At 36.6% G+C, this 27,831-nt stretch overlaps 1 protein-coding gene across 1 annotated transcript; it reads right to left on the bottom strand.

Annotated features, from left to right (window-relative positions):
• Positions 1–502: 502 nt before the first annotated feature.
• LOC110374473 (homeobox protein B-H2) lies at positions 503–27,831 on the bottom strand. Its single transcript, XM_021332185.3, has 4 exons — positions 27,235–27,831; positions 11,225–11,453; positions 2,158–2,382; positions 503–1,991 (listed from the first exon to the last, which is right to left on the bottom strand). The coding sequence occupies exons 1-4, from the start codon at positions 27,371–27,373 to the stop codon at positions 1,745–1,747; spliced, it is 840 nt and encodes a 279-aa protein (XP_021187860.1). The 5' UTR covers positions 27,374–27,831; the 3' UTR covers positions 503–1,744.

Below are 27,831 nucleotides of genomic sequence, written 5' to 3' on the forward strand. Positions count from 1 at the left end.
TGGCGTACACACAAACACTTTTATTCGCAGACATAAGTAAGGTAGCGTGCAATCAGGACGTTGCACATAGCGCGGACTAGGCTCATATTCGTAACAGCCCTAATGGAGCAGTTGCAAATGGAGATAGCACACACAATTTAACACGGGCCTATTAACCGAGTCTGAGCCGATGGCGTGACAAAGCGGAGTTAGCTCCACGCCGCGTGGCTGCCCGCTAGGTGTTCGTTACAACTGGTAAAGTGCCACGGAGAATGTATTAAATTTGCTTTTATATAGTACTTCTAATTAATCTTTAGTTCAACCTCGTTTGCTTCTGTTTGCTTGACCAATAAATTTGCATGTAAAAGGTCGATTGGCAACTCTATTTTTTATTCTGTTCAACATGTCACTTGATATACGATTTCACGCAATCTTTTGGTGTCGTCGAGTATGTTGGTGTCAAAGTTATTTATTATGAAATTTCGTCTAATCGTTGTTGTATTGAAACCAATAAATAGTGTGCATTTTTCTTTAATTTCGTAAATCAAATTATTATCTGCCAAATCTACACGTCATCGAAATACAAAATCGTAAGCGAACATCTATGTAAAAGGTGTGACAACAGAAAAACAATTGCTATTTTAATTGACAACATTTTAATTACAAAACACCACAAAATCTATGGGACATAAAATGCCACATCTCTGATTGCTTAAGTACATCGCTGTGTTATTTCTATTATAGCATTAGGTACTTTATTACATACATTTAATACTTTAAGTTGTGTATTTAATACTAACAATACATACATCGTAACTATATGAATAGTTATATATTTATAATATAATATACAGTATGTTTGCACAATGTCGTGGCGTTGTTCCGACTCACTAGTACTATACAGGGTGCTGCAGTGCTTCATCACACGCTCATAATATGATATCACTCGCGATGACATTCATTTGTTTGTCGCTAACGATTGCCGTTCCTCTTTTGTTTGTTACATAATGCCAAAGTTTCCGACATTGCTCTCGAAACAATCATCTTTTACGTAACACGGTAATTGTGTAGACTCAATCTTGTTATCTCATCGTTATGAAAATATCTTATACGGAATTGCAATTAACACAAGTTTAATCTATAGACTGGCGTCTGAGGGCACTCGAAAAACGAAGGCTGTAGGCGAGTCAAGGCATATCTATCCTTGAGATGAGATCGCGAGATGGCAATCGTAGATCACTGGTATTGTTAACGACTCTGTGGATAATATTTTGTTATCACGAAGATGCAACACTGTGGAGAACCTTGTGGAACATTTCTTACATATAAATTAATCGACAGCGGAACGTTTCCATTCCAGCTTATTTATTTACTTCTATTGTAACTTACAAAGCTTTGTCTAATCACTAGTTTATCAATAAGTAGTTAACACAACATCAATTATATTTTACAAGTTCTTATATCAAATCTGGGCTTATAATATCACATAATATCCCGGACAGTCAATGTCCGTCTCAAGAAAATAATATTCGTAATACAGGTCATTTCCGAACGGGAAACTCGTGCAAAACAATAGTGCAGCGAACTGAGTCAAGAGAAACCATAACCAAACAGGTAAGACGACCGAACTATGGCTTCTTTCTTTATAACCAAAGCACTCATCAATGTAGAGTTTATCACTTTGTTTTTGACAACACTTTTGTTCTTGGGAAAGTCATAAGCACTCGGATAGAATTTTTCACTTGTTTATTAAGGTTTGTTCACATTATACGTGTATGGGCTCATCGTCGTCTTCGTCGTCGGAGCGCCTGTCGGCGGGGGTGTCGGGAGGGGAGCGGTGCGGGGGCGCGGGGCTGCCGGGGTCGAGGTCCGGTGAGGGCGTCCGACGCGCATGCGCGTAGTAGCCGAGCGCGCCTAGCGCCGGCGCACCCAGGGAGCCCAGGTGTGCTGACGGCCCTGGCAGGCCCAGCCCTAGAGGCGGGACACCTCCTAGCGGTGCACCGGGGTATAACCTGGTGGCAAAGAATATTGTTGTATGAATGGTGTTTGTTTTGGCCTCGATTTTAATCTTATAATCCTTCGAAACCAAGCAATCTTCAAAAGCATTATCTCTCCGCAGAACTTAAGTAAGCTTGCTTGATTTAAACTCGAGGAACAGCATTCTATATTCAAACTTACCGGTAAGGCAATGGCTTTTGCAGCGTGTTAGCGCTGGCCGACGCAGCGGCTGCAGCGGTTGCAGCGGCCTGCCTGTAGTACAAGTCAGCGGCTGCGGGCGCTGGTTGCGCTGGATACGCCGGTACTCCTGGCCAGTAGCCGCCGTAAAGCCGCTGAAACGCTGCATAGTTGCCGGCTTCAGCTAGAAGTTCAAGCCCGACCGCTGTTTGCCGCTTCCATTTTGTCCTGGTGAAGAAATATGTGGTTGAGAATGGTGTTTGGTTTCTTCTATTGAAGGTTCGTGATTGTTGTTCAAATCGAAGTTTTTAACACCTAAACTAGTGTAAATACTGTAGAACGCTGTAAGTGAGCTCATTCATCATTTTTGTCTGTAGAACGATTAGTGAAGGAAGATATAGGTAAGACATTAACTTTGACGTTGAACTAAGTAGGTATTGTCTACTCTACTTCTTTTTATTTTAACAACATTAAAGTAGATAATTCAAGAATCCTAAAAAGAGCAATTTCAATGTAATCTTAGAACATCATCATCATCCTCCGAGCCTTTTCCCAAACTATGTTGGGGTCGGCTTCCAGTCTAACCGGATTCAGCTGAATACCAGTGCTTTACAAGAAGCGACTGCCTATCTGACCTCCTCAACCCAGTTACCCGGGCAACCCGATACCCCTTGGTTAGACTGGTGTCAGACTTACTGGCTTCTGACTACCCGTAACGACTGCCAAGGATGTTCAATGACAGCCGGGACCTACATCCGAAACACAGTCAATGGTGTCTAAGATATACTTAGAAAGTACATACAAACTTAGAAAAGTTGCATTGGTACTTGCCTGACCTGGACCGGGATCGAACCCGCGCCCTCATACTTGAGAGGTTGGTCCTTTACCCACTAGGCCACCACGACTCTTAGAACATGATAAACGACTATTAAGAACACCAATAAAAACACTCAATAGCAAAAAGTTCGATTGATAAAAAGTTCACAGTCCATTAGAAATTGAAATAAATCGTTATGAGAATCCCACAAGTACACAGAAGCGATTTATGTCACATTACAAACTTAAATCGAGTCTAAAATTCTGTGAACTGCCGTTTACGGACCCCAGAGCCATAGATCACGCGTTGTGACCCCAATCGTCATCAAATTTGTCACAGTGCACTCGAGAATACAATGGGGATACCACAGTGGTAAAACTAATAAAAAAATGTAAATAAAATAATAAATTTGACAAAACGTCTTGGGCACTAGTGGAGTTGCTGGAGCGTGGTCGAGTACTTTAATTTGATTTATTTGATTCGGTTGGGAAAGGGTAAGCCCGTATAAATTACGCTACAATACTCACTTACTCTGGGTTATTACTTTAGTTTACAACGGCTCTGTCCCACAATGCTATTTAGCAAAAACTTTAATGGTTGTGTATTTGCAATGAATGATGATGTCGATTCAATAGGACTTTTAATAAAATATACATTTGTGAAAAATAAAAGTTTTTTTCCAGGGGGTTTTAGTGAAGAATTTGGTTTTCATCGTGTATCAGTAATTAGGTAATGCGTTCCTACAAGACTATACAAAAATAAAACTAACTGTTGCTTTTGTTTAGTTAATTTATTTTAGGCATTAAAAATTTACCTTCAGTTATATAATTGAATAAATTAATGTATTGAAGCAATTAAGTATATCCCACTATAAAAAATGTTTTCTATTTCGCATTCAATTTTCCGCACGCAACAAACAAACGCATCCCCATTTGGAAATTTAATTGAATTCCGCAGTGGGTACTCGATTAGTTCCGAAGTGGTTGTTTATTGTCGTCGAGTGAGGTTTTTATTAATTCGTAGGGAGTCGTTCGTAGCATTATCATTGCTATTATTAGTCGCGTAGTGTGCGCCCATTGTTAGCGCGCCCGCGGCCTCGCGCTACCAGCCGCTTCACTGGCCACCTCGTTAATTAATTTCTATAAATGCATCATTTAATTTTATTAAATGCAAATGAGAGGGGGAGCTCATGTTATAGCTCGTCATTCGTTTCACAATATTATTTTTTGTAACCCCATTTATTATCATCTGTCTAGTTAATTCATATCCTAATACATAAACCGGCCTCATAATAGAAGCATTTTAGCTTTAAATATAACGTTAACTCTTTAAGCCGCATTAAACCCGATCCTAATTTAAATACTACACTTTAATTATCAGTAGCTGACAAATGATCGATAGAAAGCTATGCTCTCATTAATCATGTTATTATGACGTCTCGCTCTTAGCGTCCGTCACTCGAGAGCACTTATTTAATTGTCAAGTGCTGAATGAGGGGCAATCTGCTCAGTGACACTATTCTTTTTATTGCCGCCGCGGGCTACGAACAAAAAGCTCTCGGAGCGCACTTAAATTTGGACTGGGGCATCTCAAGTCTCACCTCTCGACAGACAGTACACTGCTCTCTGTCTAACTCGAGGGCGCCACGCGAGAGAGCCTCGCCGCCGTCCCTGTCCCGCCGTCCCCCGGTGGAGTCTGACTACGCCCCGCCCAGTGGTTTAGTGATTTGATGCTGCGTGAACTGATTCAATTGTTGTTCGAGGAGACCCGTCCAAAAACGGGCCTTAACAGCTCTCGTTAAAGACGAAAATTGTCCGGTAAAACGATCCCGCTTACGACCTCTCCGGGGGGGAGGTTGTTTATCTCAGTTTGCGTTTTTCGGCGACGTGATGCGAATTCGGCTTGTATATCCGGCAAACAAAGAGCACTTTCATCGATCGCTGCGAGTCGAGGCGCGCTGGGCGCTTACGCTCTTAGGGCTCGCACTGAGTCGGGCCCAATTTGAGCTTTATCGAACGTTATTTATACGCAGCTTAGAAACTTTCAGAAACATGTTTGTGTGAGCGCTCTTATGGGAATTGTTTGAAGTGTAAGCACTCGCATTGTTGTGAACATTATGCATGCCGATTTGAAAACATTTTTGAGTTCAGCTTTTTAATTGATGTTTAAGACAGAAATAAAAAGTTAAGGAATTCAGTAATTTTGTCCGAAGTGGTGTCACTTAGATATGTCAACTTAAAAAAACTTCTATTAAAACTTAAATAAGGAAATGTAGGTACGATCACGGATTCAGGGCCAACTATTCTAACCAATATATATTATATATACAATTCATAAATTGCGTGCATAATAGTTTGAAATAAAAACTTTTATGAACTCTAATTACAAGCTATTTTCTGAACAAATTGTATTATAATCTGTTTATCTGTGGACTTAGTTTTTTTATGACAATTGTCTTTGATACAGAATTTCTAATAAAAAATATTAATCTAGACGTAATAAGAATTACGATATAAATTACGTCTAATTCCTATTTACATATATCATTGAGACTTCGCATAACTGACCGGTTTCCTCAACTTAAGTAAAAATTGTATTTTCTTTCCTACTTGAAAGTAAAGCCCAATAAGACGAGATACTGTAGCTAGGTAGATCGCAACGCGAGCTGGTCTTTATAAAAGTGTGTAGGTATTTCATAATACTTTTTTTTTGACTCATTAAATAATCTGAACTGTAACTTCCTTTACATAAAGAATAACTTTTAACAATCACAATAATTATTGCATAGATTATCTCTTTGATAGATCAGTCACACCGCTCACCTGAGAGCGCTAACAAAAATGTGGACCATATTTATTAAAAGATATTAACAAATGTGGCAATTTGTCTGTCTACATACAAAATACGTAATGTTATTTTAATGAACAAGTAGGTAGGTATACAATAAAACATTTCCTGCAAGTGGAACGCTCACTAATACCAGATTGCATCACGAGCCAGACTTAGAACAGCAAAATTGCTATACAAGGAATAATCCGGCTCGCAATCCGCTTATTAAAACCCGGCCAAAACTGAAATGGCATTTGCAGTATAATGATTAGTGGTTAAATGATAAGCCGGACGACCGGAGCGTCCTTGCTACGAATCCCGTGTCTCTGCCGTGTAATTTGGAAGGGTTCGCCATAACCGATTAGGCTGGTTCTCGGTAGCTCCGCGAACTCGCGGAACCCGCGCATTATGTCATTAGAGATGTGTAAGCACACGTACGGAATCTTAATAAACCTGCAGCTATTTAGGATGCTAGAATCAATCAATTGAACAATCGATTGTTTAAAAACCACGCGCTGTTCGATTGTTAAAGTTAATTTACGACTGCTTGTTAACTATTCTGCAGGTACGGTATTAGTTGTTATCGAGGGAGACTTAAATGGTGCAATAGTAGGAAATTGCTGCATATTTAAAGTCCAATGGTCTCACTTACTTATTTACAGGATTAGGTACCTACATAAGTATTTTCCTTATTTAAAAATTTACTTTCATACTTTCAGACATTGCAACCAAATTGAAACAAAATGGGTATCGAATACCCTTCAACACAGGTAGAGTTTTCCTCCTAAAATCATCAACATACAGATGAGATACTTACAAAATCATCACAAATCAGTTGAAACAAAGAAAATATTAAAACAATAAATTGTGTGTTTTGCATATCCATCGTTTCATATGTTGTGGAGCGAGGCTGCGCCACGTAGCCTGGGTGATCGCAGCGTTTATACAAATGATACAAATTTACGAGAAACGCTAACTGGTTAGTCGCTAACGAACGTACTGTTACGCGTGCGTTTCAGTTTCCATATGAGTAAGTGATCTGTCATGGCGTTTGTATGAGAAAAGTAATATTTTTTGTCGTTGGAAAGTATTCGATAGTTTCATTAAATTTTTCTGCTTTGTCGTAAGAATGATACATTTTTTCGATGCCTCTACTACGGTTCATTTTCATAGACAAAACTATAGATTTCATTTGGATTCTTATTCCATTCCTATTGGTGCTCCAAAAGCAACTTATCCTTATACCACTTATCAGTAAACAAGAGCTTGAACACAAACACCTTTTCCGCGCTACAGTAAAAGCACAGTCAATATTTTACCTCAAACACGACATTCAATTTCGCATTACTAGGTCTAGGCAGCAGCTACAGCAATTCACAAACATTATGACTATCGCTTAATAACAGACAGAACCGTGCGACCGAACTAGTGGCAACACAGGTAGGTGTTGTTACGAGCGTCATTACAGGATACGTCATTAGGTAATCGCGATGGATTACACGTTTCGACGACTAAACGCCGATAAACGACATTTTGTTCGCGGCCCCCGGCTTATTGTGAATTCACGATCGTTCCGACAAAATATTATAACTATTGATGAATCATGCTGTGATTCAGTCTATGGAGGTCGGTTATCTAGGTCCGTTCATGTTTTGGATCTCTAATAAGTAACCGCGATATGTTTTGCGGGTAATAGCGGAAAATATTTAAAGGTTTTTCCCACGTGAAGAGTTCCTATAACGACAGGATGATTTTCCTTGAAGAATGTTGATAAATTTATCCAGTAGTTGCCAAATAAAGTTCAAGGTAAATCGGGAATAGCCGTTTATAGAATGTTGGTAATGGGCTTTCCATTTCTAAAAGACATTATCGCTATCATTCGCTTTGTTCGTTACAATAATTCTCAATTTTCCTATTACCGTCTCCAATCCTTTCCAACATAGATTTAGGTGAGCAAATAAGGAAGCTATTTGGAAACAATTAAGCGGGCACACACCGGTGGAGCCTTAGGACAGTGTCGGCGATGTGGTGATTAATAAGAGGCGTGTATCGGCGCCGGCGCGCCGGTGACTTGCAGCCTTTGTGAGGCTGAGCCGACGGTCACACGGTGATGCCACTAGAGGTAACTGTTACGTTTTAACAGCTATTACGAGTAGCTACCAAAGTTCTAGCATTAAGTTTAGGCTGACCACCTTTAACTGACTAACATTAAACATTTTTTTTTTCATGAGTTTCATCTCATTAGACGGTAACTTATTTGATATGATGATGAATCAAGATAAAAAGAAGAATCGTAAGCAAATGTGAATTAACATTATATAATTGAGAGTATTTTGCCTAATTGCCGAATTAAAACTTGCTATCATGACTGATCGAAGGCTCGAAATAACAATTGAGATTAACAGCGAACAGATGTTAACGTGAAGAGCATTACACAGTGGTAATTCTCCTCGGTTGTTCTTACACCTGTCGCGTGGGAGCGATCCAGCTGAGACACTTATATTACCTCTAGCATATCGACGCAACAACACTACAAATTACTCATGTAATTGCGACAAATAGACGCAATTCAAAACAAAACAACCACTTTCTATATAGAAAATTAGCCATGTTTAACAAATTATATCCAAAACCCATTAAAAGCGACCGCGCCAAATCAACATAATGATATTAATTTTAATACATTGTTGAAAATCACTAAGCAAGTAGGCAAGAAGTTATGTAGCTGTGTAATTATTTATAATTAAGCAAAAAGCAAACGGCGTGTCTTGTAAATAGGTAATTAAAATTAATTGTTTCACTTTGGGTTATTATGAAAAAGCTTTGTGTTTTTCTAAATTAGAAGTAACCATTGTTCAAAAATAATCCATATATTAGTATAATTTATTCTGTATCCGGGAACCAGAAAATCGGTGCCCATACTGCCTATTATTAGTAGGTAGTATCACCATTCTATTTGGCCAGGCCGATATAAAAACTAAAGGAAAGTGACCGCACACAAAAGCCATTACATCCTTCAATTAACTTCGATTTCACACCCTTTCACGAACCGAAAAATCGAAGCCCAAACATTAGTTTAACCGAAATTATAGAAAATCAACAAAAACCGAGACAAAAAGGTGCAGTCCCGGCGGCAGGGGCGTGGACACCGCGCGGCGCCTGCGCATGTCCCGAGCTACTGGCACATTATCTATTGCGAAGTTAGTTTGAAAATGGAAAACTGGCCTAAAAAAAATAAAATGATAGCAAGTACCCGTTTAATTTCCATTAGCTACCGAATCTAATTTTTGAATAGGAAACGGTAGAATCAAATGAAGAGGCTCCATTTTTTCTGAGCGTAATGTAAGCACAAAAACCTCATACGCTAGTGTACTGGAAGAAAAAAAACAAAGCTAGACAGTTTTTAATAATGCACAATCTTGATTAGAAAGATGGTATTCAATCAATAGAAAATTAGTGTAGTTTGTTATTAGCTACCGTAGTTTTTTGTAAAGGAGACTTCAAAGGCGGCGATCGGGCCCTAATTATGAACGTTTGTTTTTTTAAATAGCCGCACTGGTACTGTCGTTGATAAAACTTCTAAGTAAGTATATATTGTTATAATAATTTAGAAGCATGAAATTAGCGGCGACAATTAATAGAACTTTTAATTCTGTTTATGGTTTACATATTCTAAGTTAATTTTAAAATAAAGATTTACATGGAATTGATAAAAAAGATTTTGCATTTTTTTTCTTTTCGCCGTAAAATAATTCTGAATCTTTAAGATTTGTGAAAATAATCGTATCTACATAGAGGCTTTAAATGTTAATACGTATGTAATTACACAAATGGAGATTGAGCCCGGTTCGGGTCAGTAGCAGACTCGCACAGACTCGCTGACTCAGCACTGCTTTGTAAGAACGCCGACTATCTCACGATCTTCGGCGGCGCTTGTTTCAAGTTACTGGCGTTTAGTTGCTATAATTACGACTTATAATTGTTTGTATAATATTATTTTAATTTGCATTATTTGCGGGACATTCATTTTCAGAATTTAAATCGCTTCTATCAAGTTTAAGATAATATTTTATAGAATAACGTATAATTTAATAAAAATTTTGTGTTTTTAGCTTTGCCATTTTATCTGACATAATGTTTTACTAGGTGATTTTATTTATAAAACATTTGTTTGCAAGTACTCACCGCTTGCGTCTTTTGTTTTGGACCACAAACTTTACTATAGATATTAAATCCTGCGCTTGGGCCAATCAATTGGTTGTTAATTGTTTTCGTTACTATACGTCTATGCTTGTAATGCTGCTACTGCATTCTCTTTCTCATTTTACTAAGTTGAATATTCTAGAACCGCCATGCATCAAGATCCACTTGAGCTTAAGCTTTATTGCAAGCAATGAAGCAATAGTTTGAATCAGTTTATAGAAATGAGAATAACTTTATTTTTGAATTCATCTGAGTCAATGTCATAGTTATGTTTTTAACTTTAGATCTGCTAAAGAGCAAAATTATTTGAATGATTTTACCAAAAACCTTGGCGCTAACAATTAATTGGCTTCACTAACAAGATCGATGTTTCCACAAATAATTAATTATCACTCAGAATAATATTTTCAGTTTATTTTAACCTACTATAATGAACAATTGACGTAATAAAGTTCAAGCTACTTGATTAGATATTTTAAATGAAATAACAACATGCGTTTTGTCAATTTCCTTGTATAATTTATATCATTATTGGTTAACTTCAGTACATACAGGTTACATATGTATATGTTTCAGTCATACACACGAACGCATTGTTCGATACTAGATATAAAATTATATATGTTCCATTGTTTTTTATACTTCCTGATTAAAAAAAAAAGTAAGTGGGTGCGAATTGTACATATATGCACAGTTGCATACTGGTTACCTATTACTTGTATGGTGACACCGTTCTAAATTAATATAAGCAATAAACTAAAATAACTGGGAAGTGTTCGTATAATATATATAATTTCCTCATATAATTCCGCGAAAAATTCGAGGAAATCTGGTGAAGAAATACAGGATGTCAGCCTTGGTAAATCGATAGGAAAAGGCTTGATAAAAATAATAATTTTGAGATCAAACCTTACTACACCTTAGTACTTAATTTTTAACAAATCTGTGAGTTTACTATGCTATATGCTCGCAATTTATAGATACCTACTATCATTTCGTCCATGTTTTTGAAAACATCACAGTGAACAACAAAGTCCAAATAAAATAAATAAATATATTATTTCCCGAAAATTAATATTAAAGTAAAGTATACTTGAGGAGCTCAGATAGGCAGTCGCTCCTTGTAAAGCACTGGTACTCAGCTGTATCCAGTTAGACTGGTAGCCAACCCCAACATAGTATGGAAAAGACTCAGAAGATGTAATATCAAAAAGAACTAACCTTCTATTCTGATACCAGGTTTTGACCTGCGTATCTGTAAGTCCTAGTTTCGCAGCCAGTTCCATGCGGTCCTGCACGCTGAGGTACTTCTGTCTCTCAAAGGACTTCTCTAGGGTCTGCAGCTGGTGGTCCGTGAAGGCTGTTCTCGCCTTCCTTTGTTTCTTCACCAGCCCCGATGAGTCGCCTCCGCAACTCTTGCTTGACACATCATCTGAATCGTCTTTGACTCCTGTTGAAGAGGAATGGTCGTTAGTTTTCTTATATTTAGCTGTAGCTTATTATGTAACGGATAGGTAGTTGTATATACAATAGTTTATTTCGTTCATTGGTCACTAACTCCTAATCCCTATTGACAGTTTTCATGCGCAAGACAATTTATTCATCTCCACTTTCCATTTTACGTTAGGTACCTACTTTGATTTCATCCCTGTTGTATACTTACATTAGGTACCTTTGCATATGGTTAATATAATTTGGATCTAAAGATTTATTCACTTAGCAATTAAGGCTTCGTCTACGAGTCCCTAACCCCTCAAATATCGACCACCAGAATATAATTTCAAGTAATCATATTAAGTCCTCAAACCGCAGTCATCGACCCCTGCTGAAACGTGTTTCTTATTACTCAGTAGTTGTCTTGGAGTGACAGAAGCCTTCCCTGTCGGTAGGGCTTCTTGCGGTCAGTGGGCCTCGGCTGCTTCCTCTATACCACTTGTCTTTCACTCTACATATCGAATTTGTCGCTATGTGTTTAATTTCTGTAAGATTTGCCCTACAAAGGCGATTGTAAGACCTCGTTTGAAGACATTTGAATAGCTCGATAGTTTGTGCCGTGTTAGATGAGGGGTGTTGAAGAATCAGTATTTAGAAATTATGGCTGTGGTGTAAAACGATTCTAATTAAATTACGTTATAGAAGTACTAAAGTGAGTCTAGTTTGCCGTGACAAAGACGTCTTAATAAATTCGCAGTTAAAGCCATTTAACGCCGTACAGCAGGCTCATAAAATTGTTTGTGTGATATGGCTTTACGGTTTCACATTAAACTATTGCACACATTAGCATCTAATAACCAGATAACGCTGCTAAATTGAAGACTAATAGCGCAAATATGACTTTCATTTTGGAAATGCTGAATTTTGACCACTCTTGCTAACAGGACCATGCATATGGATATTAAAAGCCGGTAGATATCTGAATAAACATGAAATGGATACCCATTTTCTTGACCTAAAAACAAAAGAAAAGCTTCTTAGCGTAAAGCAAGTAATATCCTTAAAGTCAACATAATATAATACGTGTTAAACAAGGTGAGGAGACAAAGGATTAAGTGTATAATACGCGAGGAATTAGCGCAGTCGAGCGGTGGGCTGCGGTTGCAAGTTGTGGCTGCGGCTTGCCACCCATGCGCCCTGTCCGAGACTAGAGCCACACACTATAGACTAAAAAGTTGGCCGATAATTCACCCGATGGTAGGCAATTTTTTTAAAAGAAAATCTTGAGTTCAATCAAAGTTTTCAATCGGGCTGATACCGTCTAAATACCTTGTATTCGTAATGTGCGTACTGCCATTCATCTTCATGCTTATTTATGAGCCCGAAGAGTCGGTCGACTAAAAGTTTGCTGTGTGCGGGGTGCGAACCGCCGCGTTTACGTAAACACTACATGAGCCTATTGTTTATCAAAATGAAAACCGAGATTGATAAGTTAAATGTGTACAAGTAGTTTAAATAGGCAGTTTTGTTCATTGATATACAGAACATAGGGTGTTCCCACATGTTACAAAGGCAAGACTACTTTGAGGTAAGAATACTTTGATATGTATTTAAATTGCTATTGGCCATCTACATTAAAGACTCTAATTTGACAGATTAATAATGAATTTCAGACACAATTACAAAAGTCGAGGACCAAAAAAATACTGAATTCCGTCTTTGTGATTGTTAACATTTTTAGCTCAGAGGTCACGGTGACTTTTTAACTATGCAAACTAACTAGTCTAATTATATTTCCATTAAACGAACAAAGGAGCTACTGTGACGTCACCGGCAATGTAAATAAATCTTTCTATAGCAAATATACATGCAGCAATCAGTTTGCAGATCAAAAACAACTTTGTTTTCAATTACAAGCGGTTAAAATGTTTACACATAAACGTTTTCCGTAATAAAACAACCTTGGTTATAAATTGCTCGTTAGTTTCGAGCAGATTTTTTACCAGCGACCCTTTAGCCGTTTGTAATATTGAGTATAATTATGTACAGGCCAGCCATTAGGGTACACCGCCGTTAATTTATTATAATAAGGTCCAACTGCCGACTGCACTTACTCGACCGTGAAAATTATTATCATTAGTGCACAGTAATGTACAACACAATGCACACATTAGGCTACTGCCCTTATCAGGACTCTAAGCAGCTTATAATATAACCTAAAATAATGTTCAGGAGCGGGAGTTAAGTATTAAGTACCTACAAAATTTTCCTTTACATTATTTTGCATGCTTTTCCGGAACTTGATACTTAAACGAAAACCTCTTTTACCTATCTCTCTCGATTAAGAGTTTTCTAATCGATACATGGATTGAAATCGCTCGATAGTATCCAATCTAGAATCTACATAAACGCAGATTTCAATCGACTAATTGAGAAATCGGTATGATGACGTGACGCAAATGCTAAATGGTTCAGTTGGCATCGGAGCACGGACACACGATCCGATCGGCCAGCCGTGTCGCAATGCCGCGCTGTTGCCGATTATTATATACGCAGAGATCATTGAAAACTGGGAGGCAAGGTAAATACTCCTTACATTTTATCTTCCACAGATGAAGGTTTGAACTCAATCTCCACTTGTTTTGAAATTCGAACATTAAAAAAAAAGCTTAGCTGTTAATATCCAACCAAAAATAGATCGCAAAGGTTTTATTTCAGGACCTTTATCTCCGTTTTGCGGTAAGTTGCAAAGAATACGAACTTTTTCCTGCATTTGCAGTAAACTCGGTGTATACTTAGGTATATACGATAGCACATCCCGTCACAGCGAATGCGATTCGCTGTTGCGCTTTAACCACCAATGTTACCTACAAATTCATTGAATTTATCTAAAAACCGGGAATTCCATACGTACAGTTTTCCATAACAATGTATATTGATAATTTTAATAAAGCAATTATTACCTAAATGTACTTATTGTACCCTGGAGGTGTTGTGATACGATACGTTTATCACGTAGGCACCTTGTTCGACCTCAGTAGATAATATTATGTAGGTACTTCACTACGGTATTAAACTTCTTCTGAGGCAATTTTCACATGGCGACCCCCGCAAACAGTGTGCCTTAAAATCATAAGTATTATTAACTCTACTTTATTTAATAACACCTTCGAACACGCTAAAACAAACCCGTTCAATAACAGACTATAATTGTGTTTTTTGTCGTCGACAAAATAATCACTGGTTCGACCTCTGTTAAATGTGAATATGAAACAATATGCGTAGGAGCGGCTCACTAATGGCTTTATAATTGAAATTATGACTTATGCTGCCCCTGCACGTCAGCACTCGCCAGCTTGAAAGACGTCCACTGAAGAGTTTGTGAACCAACCTTTGATTACATAGATAATGTACTCAGCAATGAATGCCGAACTAATGTAAACGTGTGTCTAGATATGGCAATCAGTGAAGCCCGCACTAAACGGCCTCGTCCGTCCGTCGATCGCAATAACTCTTGGAGGACAATCTAGCACGTATCTATATCTATGTACACGAGTTTAGGCGCTAATTGAATATTGAGTTACTTATGTGCGCGTGGTTGATTTCAAACTAGTTTTAATTATTCAATAATTATAGCGATAGCTCGATTAACAAATCTGATAATTAAGGCCGCAGTATTAGTGCTTGTCAAACGTAACGACACGCAAGGAGCTTTGTTGAGTACTGTTACAATATAAGAGCTATATTAATAACCGATTTGTGCGTAAAATATGCTAATCAGATTATAGATACAAATGTAGATACTTTATAATATATTTTCTTAATATAAAATAATTCAAGCAACAATGTAATCTTATAATCTAAAAACAATTATCCTAATTAAACTTTACGAATCGACTGACAAAAACTGTACTATTTTAATTGCGTTTTCAACGTCCACAATGCTTTGTAATAGTTATAAGTTATATCGAGTGATTGTAATTAAGTAATTAATAGTATTAAGGCAGGTGTGCCCAAAGACATTGAGTTTCATTGACAGCTTAGATTAATGAGCAATGACCGTAGTGATAACATCGTCTGAATTCTTTCGAGGTTGAATACTTTGTAGTGACGGCCTTTTTTCTAGGTTCTAAATTCAAAATATAAAAGACTGGTGACAAAATGTACCTACATGTATCTCGATGGGATAGGAAAAGACCGCGCTCGATACGCAGCGATAAAATGACGCTTTCAATGGCCCCCTAAAATGTCGTTACAGTGTGGGAGTAAATAGTATTCTGTCTTCTCCTTCAGAGTAACAAGTTTAACAGCCAATAATCATACCGACACAAGGTCATATAAATAAAGCAATAATTCATAAATAGTATTCAAATTAAATGACAGCCAGACATGAAATGCTGTCTTCAATCATTATCTACGTCATCTGATGAACCCAAAAGGAGAAAATTGCCTAGAACTGAATAGCCACATCGATCACAATACAATGATGACTTAACCTAGAAAGAATAACACAGATTTATAGGCTTGTCAGCTATTTAATTAACTGTAATCCCCTGTAGGAAATTCATTTAACAATAGATTGTTTTAATCACTATATAGGTACTCCCACTCATAACTACGTAATTAATATAATTGTTCGATTAGTGGGAATCATTCTCTATTCATTGCTCTGTGGAGACGTTAATCAAACATGAGTTACTGTTACGACGGCTGAAGTGAAACCGAACCTTTTTTATAAAAACTGCTTAGATAACGTCCTGGTTCTTAACGACATTCTCAAAAACAAAGGAAATGTAATTAATCATATTACAAAAGCGACCGATTGCAAAATATTTATTTTGGGTAGCATTACATAAAGTTAGAACGTCAGTTGCATTGCAATGTAATAGATATCTAATCTAATGGCAATTAAAATCTAAACCGGTAGCGAGCAACTAAATAATAGTCTATATGCCGTTTATACAATTTGCCTAATTACTGTAACGCTTGCTTTCCAGAGCGGCGATGCAAGAACTGTGAAGCGGACACACGCAGTAGCGGTAGCGGGACCAGTTACTTCATATTAAGTAATCTGTAACATCATGAAAGATCCGAAAATAAACATGCCTTATCTTATATTAAATCTTCATAAAAATCCTTCATAAATAAAGTTTGAGTAATCTGTGTTGCATTTATACTTTTCAGAAGATTAATTTTATCTGACTCTTTATACTTGAATTTATATAATAAGATCGTTATTAATCATAAGGAAACGAATAGGTGATAACTATGCCATTTGGACTAAAAATTCACCTATCACAAACATCCTCTTTGGTTTAACACTACAGCTGTGGCCTCTAACTTTTATTTATGTTAACTATCTTAAGTATCATAGATTGCCAAACATATTAAGCCCTCGAATTTACAATATCTCAAACTCAACATATCTCTAATTTCAATCCGCTAAATCTCATATTCCGTGCACTAACTCTTAATGAATTGATGCACAATGGCAGCACGGGCATGCAGCAGCGTGTGAGCGGCGCAGACGCAGCACAATGCACCGCGTTATGTCACGACTACATAACGTGCACAATCATACCACAACCATGCTCTGTTTTGTTTTTTTTTTCTCTTATCTTTACCTCTTTTAAGTAAAGTTCGGTTTTTAAATTAGTCTTGCGTTACCATGTTTGAAAATCGAAGCTGGAAAGTCTGGTCAGTCTTACGAAGGAGGGCCAGGTGTCTTTCTTTACCTCTTTAATTACAGTTCGGTTTTTAACTTAGTCTCGCGTTGGAGCCAGAATGTCTAACAACCAGTCTTACCAAAGAGTATCGGGTTGCCCGGGTAACTAGGTAGAGGCAGTCAGAGTCGCTCCATGTAAAACACTGACGCTAGACTCCAGAGTGGAAGCCGAATCTATCATATTCATGAGAAAAAGCGGGAGATGATGTTCAAAAAACAGATTTTCTGTGCAAACAAATTTTTATCTCCAACACAGGAAAACTATCGTTGCGTGTCAAAATATACTTACGAAAGATGTCTTTCCGATCACAAGGAAAATGGTCAGACGGATCATTGTAAATCTATTGTAAATGGAGTATTTTTACGAGGTTTGACTAATAAACAAGCTATCGATGACAGGTACTGAACGTTCCGCGGCAATTAATACAGCCACTGAGGTTACGCCTGAGTGCTGGGCTGGCGCCAGACATATGCAACTGTCCCGTTGTCACTTGGAAGCAGATTGAATGATCATGGAACTAACATAGATCTAGAGTTTATGCTAACAAGTTTTGTATTATATAGCGTATATATGTTAGTTTTTAAGGTATATCTATGGGACATTGTTGCCTGAATGTAGAAGATTAAATTTAAATAAATTGACTTCTACAATAAGCTGTATAAGTAACTAAAATTATTTAAGATATTTTGAGAACTGTTTCTGTATGTTAAAGTTAGTAGAAAGGAAATCGATTTGTTGTTCTACAAGTAATATTGACGTGTACATGTATGAAGTACCTATGCTGTTGAAGTAGTATTAGTGTTGAATTGTTTAAAAGGCTTTTCACGTAAATTTTATAGCAGATTTTGTTACGTTTTTGCATGAATATTTTCAATTGGCATACTTTAAATATCGATAAAAATGTAAATATAATTGTTCATTAAGTTACAAGAATATTTCTAAACTCATCATAGATCTAAACTGTAAGATAAGATACAAACAAAACAGATTAAACGGAAGGGCTCTAAGAAACTTTAACAAAGAGGATGCAAGATGCAATGAATATTTATGGTTCATCATCATCATCATCTCAGCCATAGGATGTCCACTGCTGAACATAGGCCTCCCCCTTAGATCTCCACAGATACCTATTTATGGTTATAATAGAATAATTCAAATGAACAAACTGAACAGTAAACTATAAAGTACGTTAATTTGATCGTTCACGTAAGTCAATACATACATACTGGCTAACAATGCGGTGATTTTGCGCTAGCACCAATTACGTGCAATTGTGATTAATGTAATTGTTCGCTTACAACATGCATTTTAATATATTTTCCCTGTTGAAGAAAAGTTTTAAGAATAACGGCTCGAATTTAGTTGGGAAACGTTGTCAAACTGAAATTGGGTGACGTGACAAGTTAAGACGCTGTAATTTTCGTAACTCACAAAAACATGAAAAAATATTTCTAATAGTCACATTAATTCACCGAAATAATTTATAATAGCTACCATTAATAAATGACAGTCGGTTTAAAGTTTACATCTAACTAAGTACATCATGGTTTATTCAAATATAAAACTAAATCCCTCAATAGGGACGTACTTCATCATAAAACATATCGATATCAAATGTATCGAATACAAAATAACGACGTATCAAAGCGGTATCGTTTCGCGATATATTTGGGCCTGTCGATGTGAAATCGGATGAAAAATTATGCATTTTCCGATAGGTTTTATACTTACCGTTCAAGTGGACGCTGAGTGGCTATTACACGGAGTATTCACACAAGTTACGTGTGTCTATAACACGATATTTACGTAATAACCGACGAGATAGGGATCGATAAGTGGACGTAGTCTTGCTAATAACGTTACTTTTAGTTACTCTGAATCTTTTGTATTCTTTGAGCCTTAGGAGGATTGTAATACCGAACTTAAGAGTTGTCTTCACATCGATCTGAAGGTATCGAAAATGTACCTACTAATGAAACCTACTTATTGGTAAAAAAAGTTGTCATGATAAAGGTATCGGTCTGAACTAAGAAGTAAGTGTGTCAGAAATATCAATAGTAACATTTTAAAGTATAATTATGTTGATGTGAATGTTAGGGTTAAAATAACTCTTGGACTAATGACTGCATATTAAGTAACTTCGTTTCTGGAAATAAAAATAAAATATTTTTCTAGTTATAAGAGCAGTCTGAATAATTTCATAATTCGCATATAAAATCTGAGTAGATAGATACCTACTGTTGTAAATTATAGCGGTATCTTGAGATCTAGAAAAAATAAATATTAGTCAGTGTCTGTTCAAGATTATCTCGGTATAATTTCAACTAGTTAACACTTCGGTGGGTTTGTTAAACTGCTGAATCCATTTGTGATTCTAAGCAGACATACTGAGCTACAATTTTGCTGTACGAACATTTTACTTTTTATGCAGCCAATAATAAAAGTAACAAATCAAAATAAACACTCTCGTATAACAAACAATTTCTCATTAAAACATATCAAAGGCCACGGTTGACAGTTGCAACATTACTACAACTAAACAAACTTTAAATAATCCCCTCTGGAAAAAAAGCTAATCACAAAGTCTTGAGACGAACCTTTATATTTTAAATCGAACCCAATTTCACAGCTCGCATCGCCTGTCAAATGTGACACAAAGCCAATCGCAGCCGTATTATGAGAGAACTCAAAACTGACCCTATTTATATCAATGATAATCTATTTATTGTCACAATAAAAACTTTTGATGTTATCAACTCACGGTGATGAAAGAATCGTCACCTTCTTCTCGTCCTTATCGCGATGCCAAAAGTCACGTTAGACGTCACATCAAATCTTAATTCGGACCTTATTGTTTAGTGCATAAGATTTGTATTAGTGTGATGATAATTTTATGGAAGGTATGCTAAGCAGCTTAGTGATGCGATGGTGCGGACTCGAGGTGAGGCGCGCTTGACGTTTGGAATGAGTGACGAGTCGATCCAGTGGCATTAGTTGTGCACTACAAGTACAGCCACCGACGAATTACTTTAACAATTAATTTAGTTGTATTCTGGGATCGTGACTAACGAAACTAGGTGAGAAATAAACACCTGTTAATCATAAAACACCTTCCTACCAGATTAGCGCGAAATTATATTTCACAATCTCAAGGCACAAAGTAAACCCTTGTTCATACATATTTTGCAGCGTTCAGTTTACGTGATCAGTGATAATAAATAAATGTTGCAATGAAACTAATCACGTTGCCCGCTCAGTTCAGATAAGACACTCATTTACTAATGTCAAGGAAAACATGATATTTGTGCAGCTAAATTCAAAAATGCATCTTTAATATATTATTTCACGTTTTTTTTCTCAATTCGTAGAAAATGGACATTCAATTTGATCGTGCGACTGAGTAGGTACCCTGTCATTACTCATAGATTAATTACTTAGTTAAATCCTCTTAGCTTGTATGGTCACTAATTGCTATAAACGTTGTATTTTTTTCACATTCTCAGTAAGTGGGTTTTTCAAATTACGATGCCAGAGGTTTTGTATTTACAGTTGCATGAAACGTTTAATTGCCTTCAACGGATGTTAAATACAGTAATTGGGAGGTAAATTCGTAAGATAACGTATACGTTAAGAAATATAATAAGCATGGGGTGTCCTTACGTGGCCTACGAACAAAAATTATTTGTTGAACCCACGACAGCAAAGTTCATGGAACATGTCGTTGCCGACTGTACCGACCTCATACAGTTCCCGATCTGTTGGATTTCGGTGAGCTATTTAAAAATTTAAAAAGCGAACGTAGCTTGACATTTGACAAAAGCTGATTATGACGTCAGTTTTTTTCTTTTTCCCCCGTGTGACACCGAGAGTCCTTTGAGCCAGGATTAATTTGGTCCGTTTTATAAGGGCTTACTTATCTCGAAGCCGAGTGTTAGGAACGGGTTGTATTTATCGCAACCCATTATACATTTTATTATTTAATTTATTTAACGCTTCGAGTTTAGCCGCTTGACTATTAAATCGTCGATGGGATAATGCGATCTAAACTCAAACATTACTTAGCCTTAAATGTGTTGTTTTGTTAGTTTATTTAAATTGAACTTTCTAACAGCTTGTTTGTTATTAAAAATGTTAAGAAGATTGGGATGTTAGTGCTATCTAACGACAATATAGCCGACGATAAAAGCAATAATGAATACTTTATTTTATTAGTTGTTTTTAAAACGCGATCGCATTAATTTAAATTTATTACAATTTAAAAGATTTTATGCAAATGCGGTGTGTTGTTAATATGAGATCTTGATAACGAGCATTTGTCTTAGTGTACATTAATTAGTTTGAAGCCAACTCGTATTAAACATTAATGAGGAATTATAATGAAGCTGGGATTACACGGTTGGAGCTTTAAATTAATAAATTATAATAATCATATGCAGTGCCCTTAATACGGCGACTTAAGTGGCCACTACTTTATTGAATGTAACTTTCCAATGTTATAACAGTTTTGTGATCCACTATTAAGTAATAAACTTATGCCGTTATAATATTTGTTACGGCCTCTTTTTGTATGTAAATGTGAAATAACAATACAAATAACATTCCACTTTTAATTTGTTATTTTTATCAACTTTGACACGTTAGAACGACTATTTTCCATTATTGATTCTAATTTCGGCCTAGTTGGGTCCTTGAGCTAAGTATATTTAAAGGTTTTTAATGAAGTAGGTACTAAAAACTTTCTTCAACAGTTCAAAAGAGCCCGTGAAGGGTCTTGTTTTTGCCTCAGATAAACAGCACACACATGTTTTCTAATTAACTAATATATTATAGCAATTAAATACTTACTTTAGACCCCGAAGATAATAATCTTGGTTCGAAATATTAATAGGCGCAGGTTTGGTTCCGCGTTACACATCGCAATTATTTCGCATGTCATTATTCGAATTAAATATAATTAATTATACCGTAATAACACTTATGAACATTTAATTAATAATGTTTGCTAATAAGCATTCGTTTAGTCGTAAAAACTTTAAATGGTTAAGTTCTCATGCATTTGAGTAAATAATAAACTTCCCGTGGTTTATATTCATTTATTTCCTAAATCAGACTCTTAGTCTAGCCATTGTTATTAATTTTAAAATAATAATAAACGTAGTTTTTTCAATTTTTTCAAACGTGAATTTGAACTGAAGTGTGTGAATAGATCTTTTTGAAGCAGGCCGGGCGTCCTTTTTAATTTATTTAATGTTTCCTTTTTTATCTTTTAATTGCTATAAGTAGATACCTACATAATAAATGTTAGAAACTATTAAAGATTTTTTCATAAAAAAGGAATATCTGAATGTTTTCTTTACCTAACTTCATTAAATCACATTTATTCTCAAGAACGCATTCTTGTATTGTTTTGCTTTTATATTTTCAGTAAGTATTTATTAGCTAGCTATAATTTTCTTGCAGTAGTACATTATCAAAACTCACCACATAAGTACACTATAACTTAAAACTCATCAAGAAAAAACATATTAATATCTTCGTTGTATCAAGATCATTGATAATCAAAGTTCAATCAAAACAATAAAAAACTGGAGTCACAGTACATTTGTGCCGCTCGGCCGGTCGGGTGGCATCGGAAGAGGTCGGTTTTGACAAAAGCCCCTGGATCGTGTCCATGGAGAACAAAATGACTAGCGGAGGTGCCATAACGGGATAACGCTTAAGAAAGTAGCGCGACAAAATGCGGGTGAGCGGGGGATGAGGAACGTTACTGTTTTCGCCCTTATAATTCAAAATCAAAAATCATTTATTCAAACTTGGCTGCAAGACAGCACTTTTTGAACGTCAGGAATTTAGAAAAGACATCCCCCAAAACGCCTACCCTTCACCAATTCTTCCTTGGACCCGAACATTTTTAGTAATACTAAAAATCGTAGCCATATATCTCAAAGACCTCAAACGAAAAGTCAGTTCACTCGTAACTCATCGTTTTGGTCATGCCCACTGTACGAATTTGACGCACAAGGAGGCGCCTGACCTACCTGTATTCTGTCATCTCCGCTTCTTTCCTTACTTCGTGATCGTGTTGCATCTCCCCCCTCGCCCCACCTCACCCCCCTGTCATATGCACCTGCATTAGACGTTTGACCCAAGAAGGACGAAAATAACATCGTGAGGACATTATTCCGATCGGATTACGTTTGTCTTTAATAAAATAACGATTTGTGAAATCCATGTTTAATTAAGAAGTTTAGATAACATGTTTTATATTGCGCGTTTTTTTAGAGAAAATGTATTGGTGGCCTAATTAGAGTAATTTGAGAAATGTAATGCAAACTTAACAAGAAATTCTGCTAGCACAAGCTACCATTTTGCTTGGTCCTTTTGCCAAAAGGACTTCTTTTGAATGATATATACTCGACTAAGTTCAAACCATATCTTACTAGCAAACAAGCCTAACCTGTGACAATATCCATTTATAGGCCCTTAGGTACATTCGCTACAAACCTGCGAGCTGACTTAACCGTTTAATCTTTTTATGCCGAAAATTAAAGAGCATCTTCTTGATTGACAAATTATACTTATTTTGAAGGCAATCGTGAATCCAATCCATGGAAATTCAATCACAGTTTTTGGTCATAGCCAATCACCACGATTAATCTCAATATTTTAAGCCCGATCAAACTATCGTTTGACAGTTTAGCCTGTAGTGTGCTGACTCTTATGCCCATTTTCACCAACAAATATCTCAATTTTGGGATCCCCTCAGAGCATTTAGGGAACACTTAATACGAATTTCGTTTTCACCAACGTTTAAGTGTCCCTTATCACTTTTATTTTTGGAGGAGTCCTTATTCTAAGTGACACTTAGTTAGGGAAACGTTATGAGACTATTGGTGAAAACGGGCATTAGTCTACAATGGTTTCCACCAAACATAGTTGCAAATTAAGATGTCTATGTAAATGTAAGCGTGTTCCGATTATCCTAGAAGAGACATTATAGCTCCGTGGGTGGGATACAAAGCGTTAACCTACTTCAAATTAAGAGTATTACAGAACTATTAGCGGTTTATGGACAGAACTATGAGTTCTACGTAATAGCCTGTTTGAATTGAAAATTATTGACTTTGGTCCCAAATGTATGTATCAATCTCTCATTACTATCTAGATATGCTTTAACTTTAGAGATTACCTACTGGGAAAATCTTAACAATTGGCACTATCTTCAGCTGCTGTGTGTTACAAACTTATTTACAAAAGTGTAATATTTCTCTAATGTCTTTGGTACCTACTTATGTCTAAAAATTATTTCTACTTAAAGCGCACTTACTTAAACTCTGGCAGCAAAATCAAATATAAAAACTGTTCTTTACTATTCATTATAATAAAGTAGGATCAAAGGATCAAAAAACTAATTGCATGCTTTGAAAAAAGCCTAAATGATATACTTTTTTGAAGAGTAATCAAAACTAGGGGGAAGACTAGATAAATCCACAAATTCATAATCCGACTGTCTTCATTCTTTTACGAAAATTTAAAAATAATCTTGAACCATTTAAAGTAACTGTTATAGCATTTTATGAGATGTTTAACGTAATAAATATGCAACATAAGTACCACACACTTCACATTCACGTGATAAAGTCAAAGCTTTTCATTATAAATTGTTTAATTATGCATTATAGACCTTTCACTGCTAAAAATAGAAATAACTTATGCATTACGGTTATAATAACCGCCGAAAATAAACTAAGGCCGGCAATACACGGACCGCTTGAAGCAGTTAGGGGCGTCAGCTTCAAGCTGTCGACTGCACAGTGAATTGCAGAGTTCTATGGACGCACATACACGAACCGCTCGAGCAGTTGCCCCTGACTGCTTCAAGCGGTCCGTGTATTGCCGGCCTTAAACAGTTTAAAAAAACGTGATGCTGCTATAATTAGATTTTTTCTTTCTTTAACTTATTTTTAATCGTTACGGTGTTGGTTTTCCTACATTAGTTTATTGCATTTATTAGTAGCTTAAAGGTAAAAATATTTGAACTACAAGCATAAAGAACTAGCTGTTTTCTCGTGGTTTCACTCGTGTCACGTGAGTATTCATAGGTATAGCTTCCCATCACCAACAGAATTTTTCAAAATCGATTCATTAGTTTCGGAGCCTTTCGAGTACAAGCAAACAAACACAAACATATTTCCTCTTTATTAGGTTTATATGCCTACACATATATTGGTAAAGTTTATATTAGGAAAGATTAATTTGATAACACTAGGTACAGTTTATTTTGCAACTATGAGCAAATCATGAATGAATATTATACCTACGTTTATACAAGTATTTATTGTCCATACATTTATAGTTTATTCATTAATATATAAATAAACCTATATAATGTTTATTTGTCATGTTACCTATTCATTACACACATAGTAGATATTCTCATAAAAGGAAAAACAAATAGTAAATACATGACTTAAGTCTCTCGTTAATTTGTTTTGGATTTTAATCCTCTAATTTTAAAAATTGAATAATTAATCATGACCTAAAAATTAACTTATTTATATACAACTAAAAATAATTACAAATCCTCTAATTAGATTTTGTCCAAATGTTCATCATCATCAGAGCCTTTTTCCCAACTATGTGTGTATTTTCAATAGGTACAAAATAATATTAACTGTAGGTATATCTAAGTAACATAAAAAACGAATAAGTCTTGTACGCCTATCCGTCAGTACATTAACCACGCAAGCACATTACGTAAGGTAACATGTTCATCACAATCGTTTCGAAGTAAACTCTTCTAATAGACACCCTCGCTCGTCGCGTGACTCCGCGCCACTTTATCGCGGTTCCCAGCAATCGAACTAGATCAAATTATAATACCAAGCAAGTTTCATAACGAGGAGCCCGATTCTGCTAAGTTTTTAAAGTCAAAATTGAATCGCAATAGCAGTTTTAACCTTACCAATATAACACCAATCGTATTCCAATGACATTTCATTGGTCTGCTATTCGGTCTATACGGTAGTTTGCTCTACAATCATATTGCAATCGTAACTTTTTTGCAAAGAATATGATTGAATTGCAAAAGCAGTTTTAACCTTGACGGACATTCTGCTGCTAATAGACGTTGTATTCCAATGACATTTCTTTGGTTTGCAATTGGTCTGCCATTTGGTCTATAGGTACGGTAGTTTGCTCTACAATCATATTGCAATCGTAAATCTTTTGCAGACAATATGATTCATTATTGAATCACAGAAAAGGATAAAAACGTTTATTTAAAAGAAGAAACATCTGAATGCTACATACACTTCAATCTTAATTGAGTCGCAATTGAATCTCAGTTGGATGTGGATCGTATGTCGCTTAAGAAAATTAGTAGAATCGAGCCTCAGTATTACAAGCCCCGAGGAAAGCATTTACAGTCGTCTCCGTGAACGATAGCCTAATCACCGCATTGTCGTTGATGTCTTTTCTTAAATGCTACGACGTAGCTCCTGTAGGCGAAATTATATTAGACCTTTTTTTTCGTAGTAGTTTTCTTGTCGTAGTCTTTTTAAGTATTTTTTTTATTTTGTATAAAAAGTCTCGAATGAATGTATGTCTTGTGCATGTTGTTGTATAATTTGATAGGTCTCTTTTACTTTGAAGATGCAATTTGCATGCAAAAAGACCAACGTGCATGAGCCCTACTCTTTTTATACCATGCATCTCAGCGATGATAATGGTTATTTATTTGATCCCAATTTCATTTTTTATTCATATTTTTCTTAATAAAGGACATGGGAAAATACCTACATATCGACATGATAAACTTTTTGAGGCTCCCGAGCCGAACTCTTGTAAAATACACACTAATATCACATATGTCATTCACAGGTAATGTATGATTCGTAGGTTCGTTCACTTTGGTACAATTCTAGGTACACACAGGCGCCCCGTACAAAAACAAACAATAAACCAATAGACACCCAATTGGATTTTTTGTCATCTGAACCTGAAGCACCTATTATCTATCTGTCATCACGACAGGCTGATTGTTTTAGATAAGCTATAGTTGTTGTTTACCTGGTGAGTCGGTGGCGGATCGGTCGGAGTCGGAGTCGCGATGCGCGCTGAGGTCGCGCGGCGGCGCGTCCAGGATGTCCGTGATCATGAAGCGCGTCCGCGGCGCGCGCGCCTCGCGCTCCTCGCGCTGCACCGTCATCGCCAGCGCGCCGCCGGCGGGGCCCGCGCCGCCGCCGCTCGCCGCCCCTACCGCATCCAGCGCTCGCCACCCCCGCCCCGCGCACAGCTCGATCGCCCCCAGCGCGCCCGCTCACACTACCATCACAATCCCAAAATACAACAAACAATCTTGTCCAACTTTAACAACACTTTACTATCTCGAATGTTTCCGAACTCGCATCGCCAAACCACCAAGTTTTAAGCCCACACGTTCAAAGTCAACTAATTCCAAAAATCCGAAAAAATAAGTTTATTTTTCACTTTCCGTCCGAATATTTGCAAGGTCTATTCAAATTAATTTAAAGTGAAACTCCGGAAAATTGTTATAAAACACAGGGCAATAAAGTTAACACACGTTGTAGTTGTCACGAAATAAAGTTGAGTGCGGCTCGTCCGGGCGCGGCGCCGAGGCGAGTGTGTGTCGCGCGGCGCGGCCGG

The sequence above is a fragment of the Helicoverpa armigera genome, chromosome 5 (genome assembly GCF_030705265.1).
Source record: "Helicoverpa armigera isolate CAAS_96S chromosome 5, ASM3070526v1, whole genome shotgun sequence".
Taxonomy (NCBI): domain Eukaryota; kingdom Metazoa; phylum Arthropoda; class Insecta; order Lepidoptera; family Noctuidae; genus Helicoverpa; species Helicoverpa armigera.

What these genes read in the sequence shown, in the direction of transcription:
- LOC110374473 (XM_021332185.3), bottom strand. Translation starts at nt 27,373, where the DNA reads ATGACGGTGCAGCGCGAGGAGCGCGAGGCGCGCGCGCCGCGGACGCGC. An exon ending in ACCTGGTATCAGAATAGAAG is followed by an intron (nt 2,383 to 11,224) that starts GTTAGTTCTTTT and finishes TTTCTTCACCAG; the next exon opens with GACAAAATGGAAGCGGCAAA. An exon ending in CAAAAGCCATTGCCTTACCG is followed by an intron (nt 1,992 to 2,157) that starts GTAAGTTTGAAT and finishes CTTTGCCACCAG; the next exon opens with GTTATACCCCGGTGCACCGC.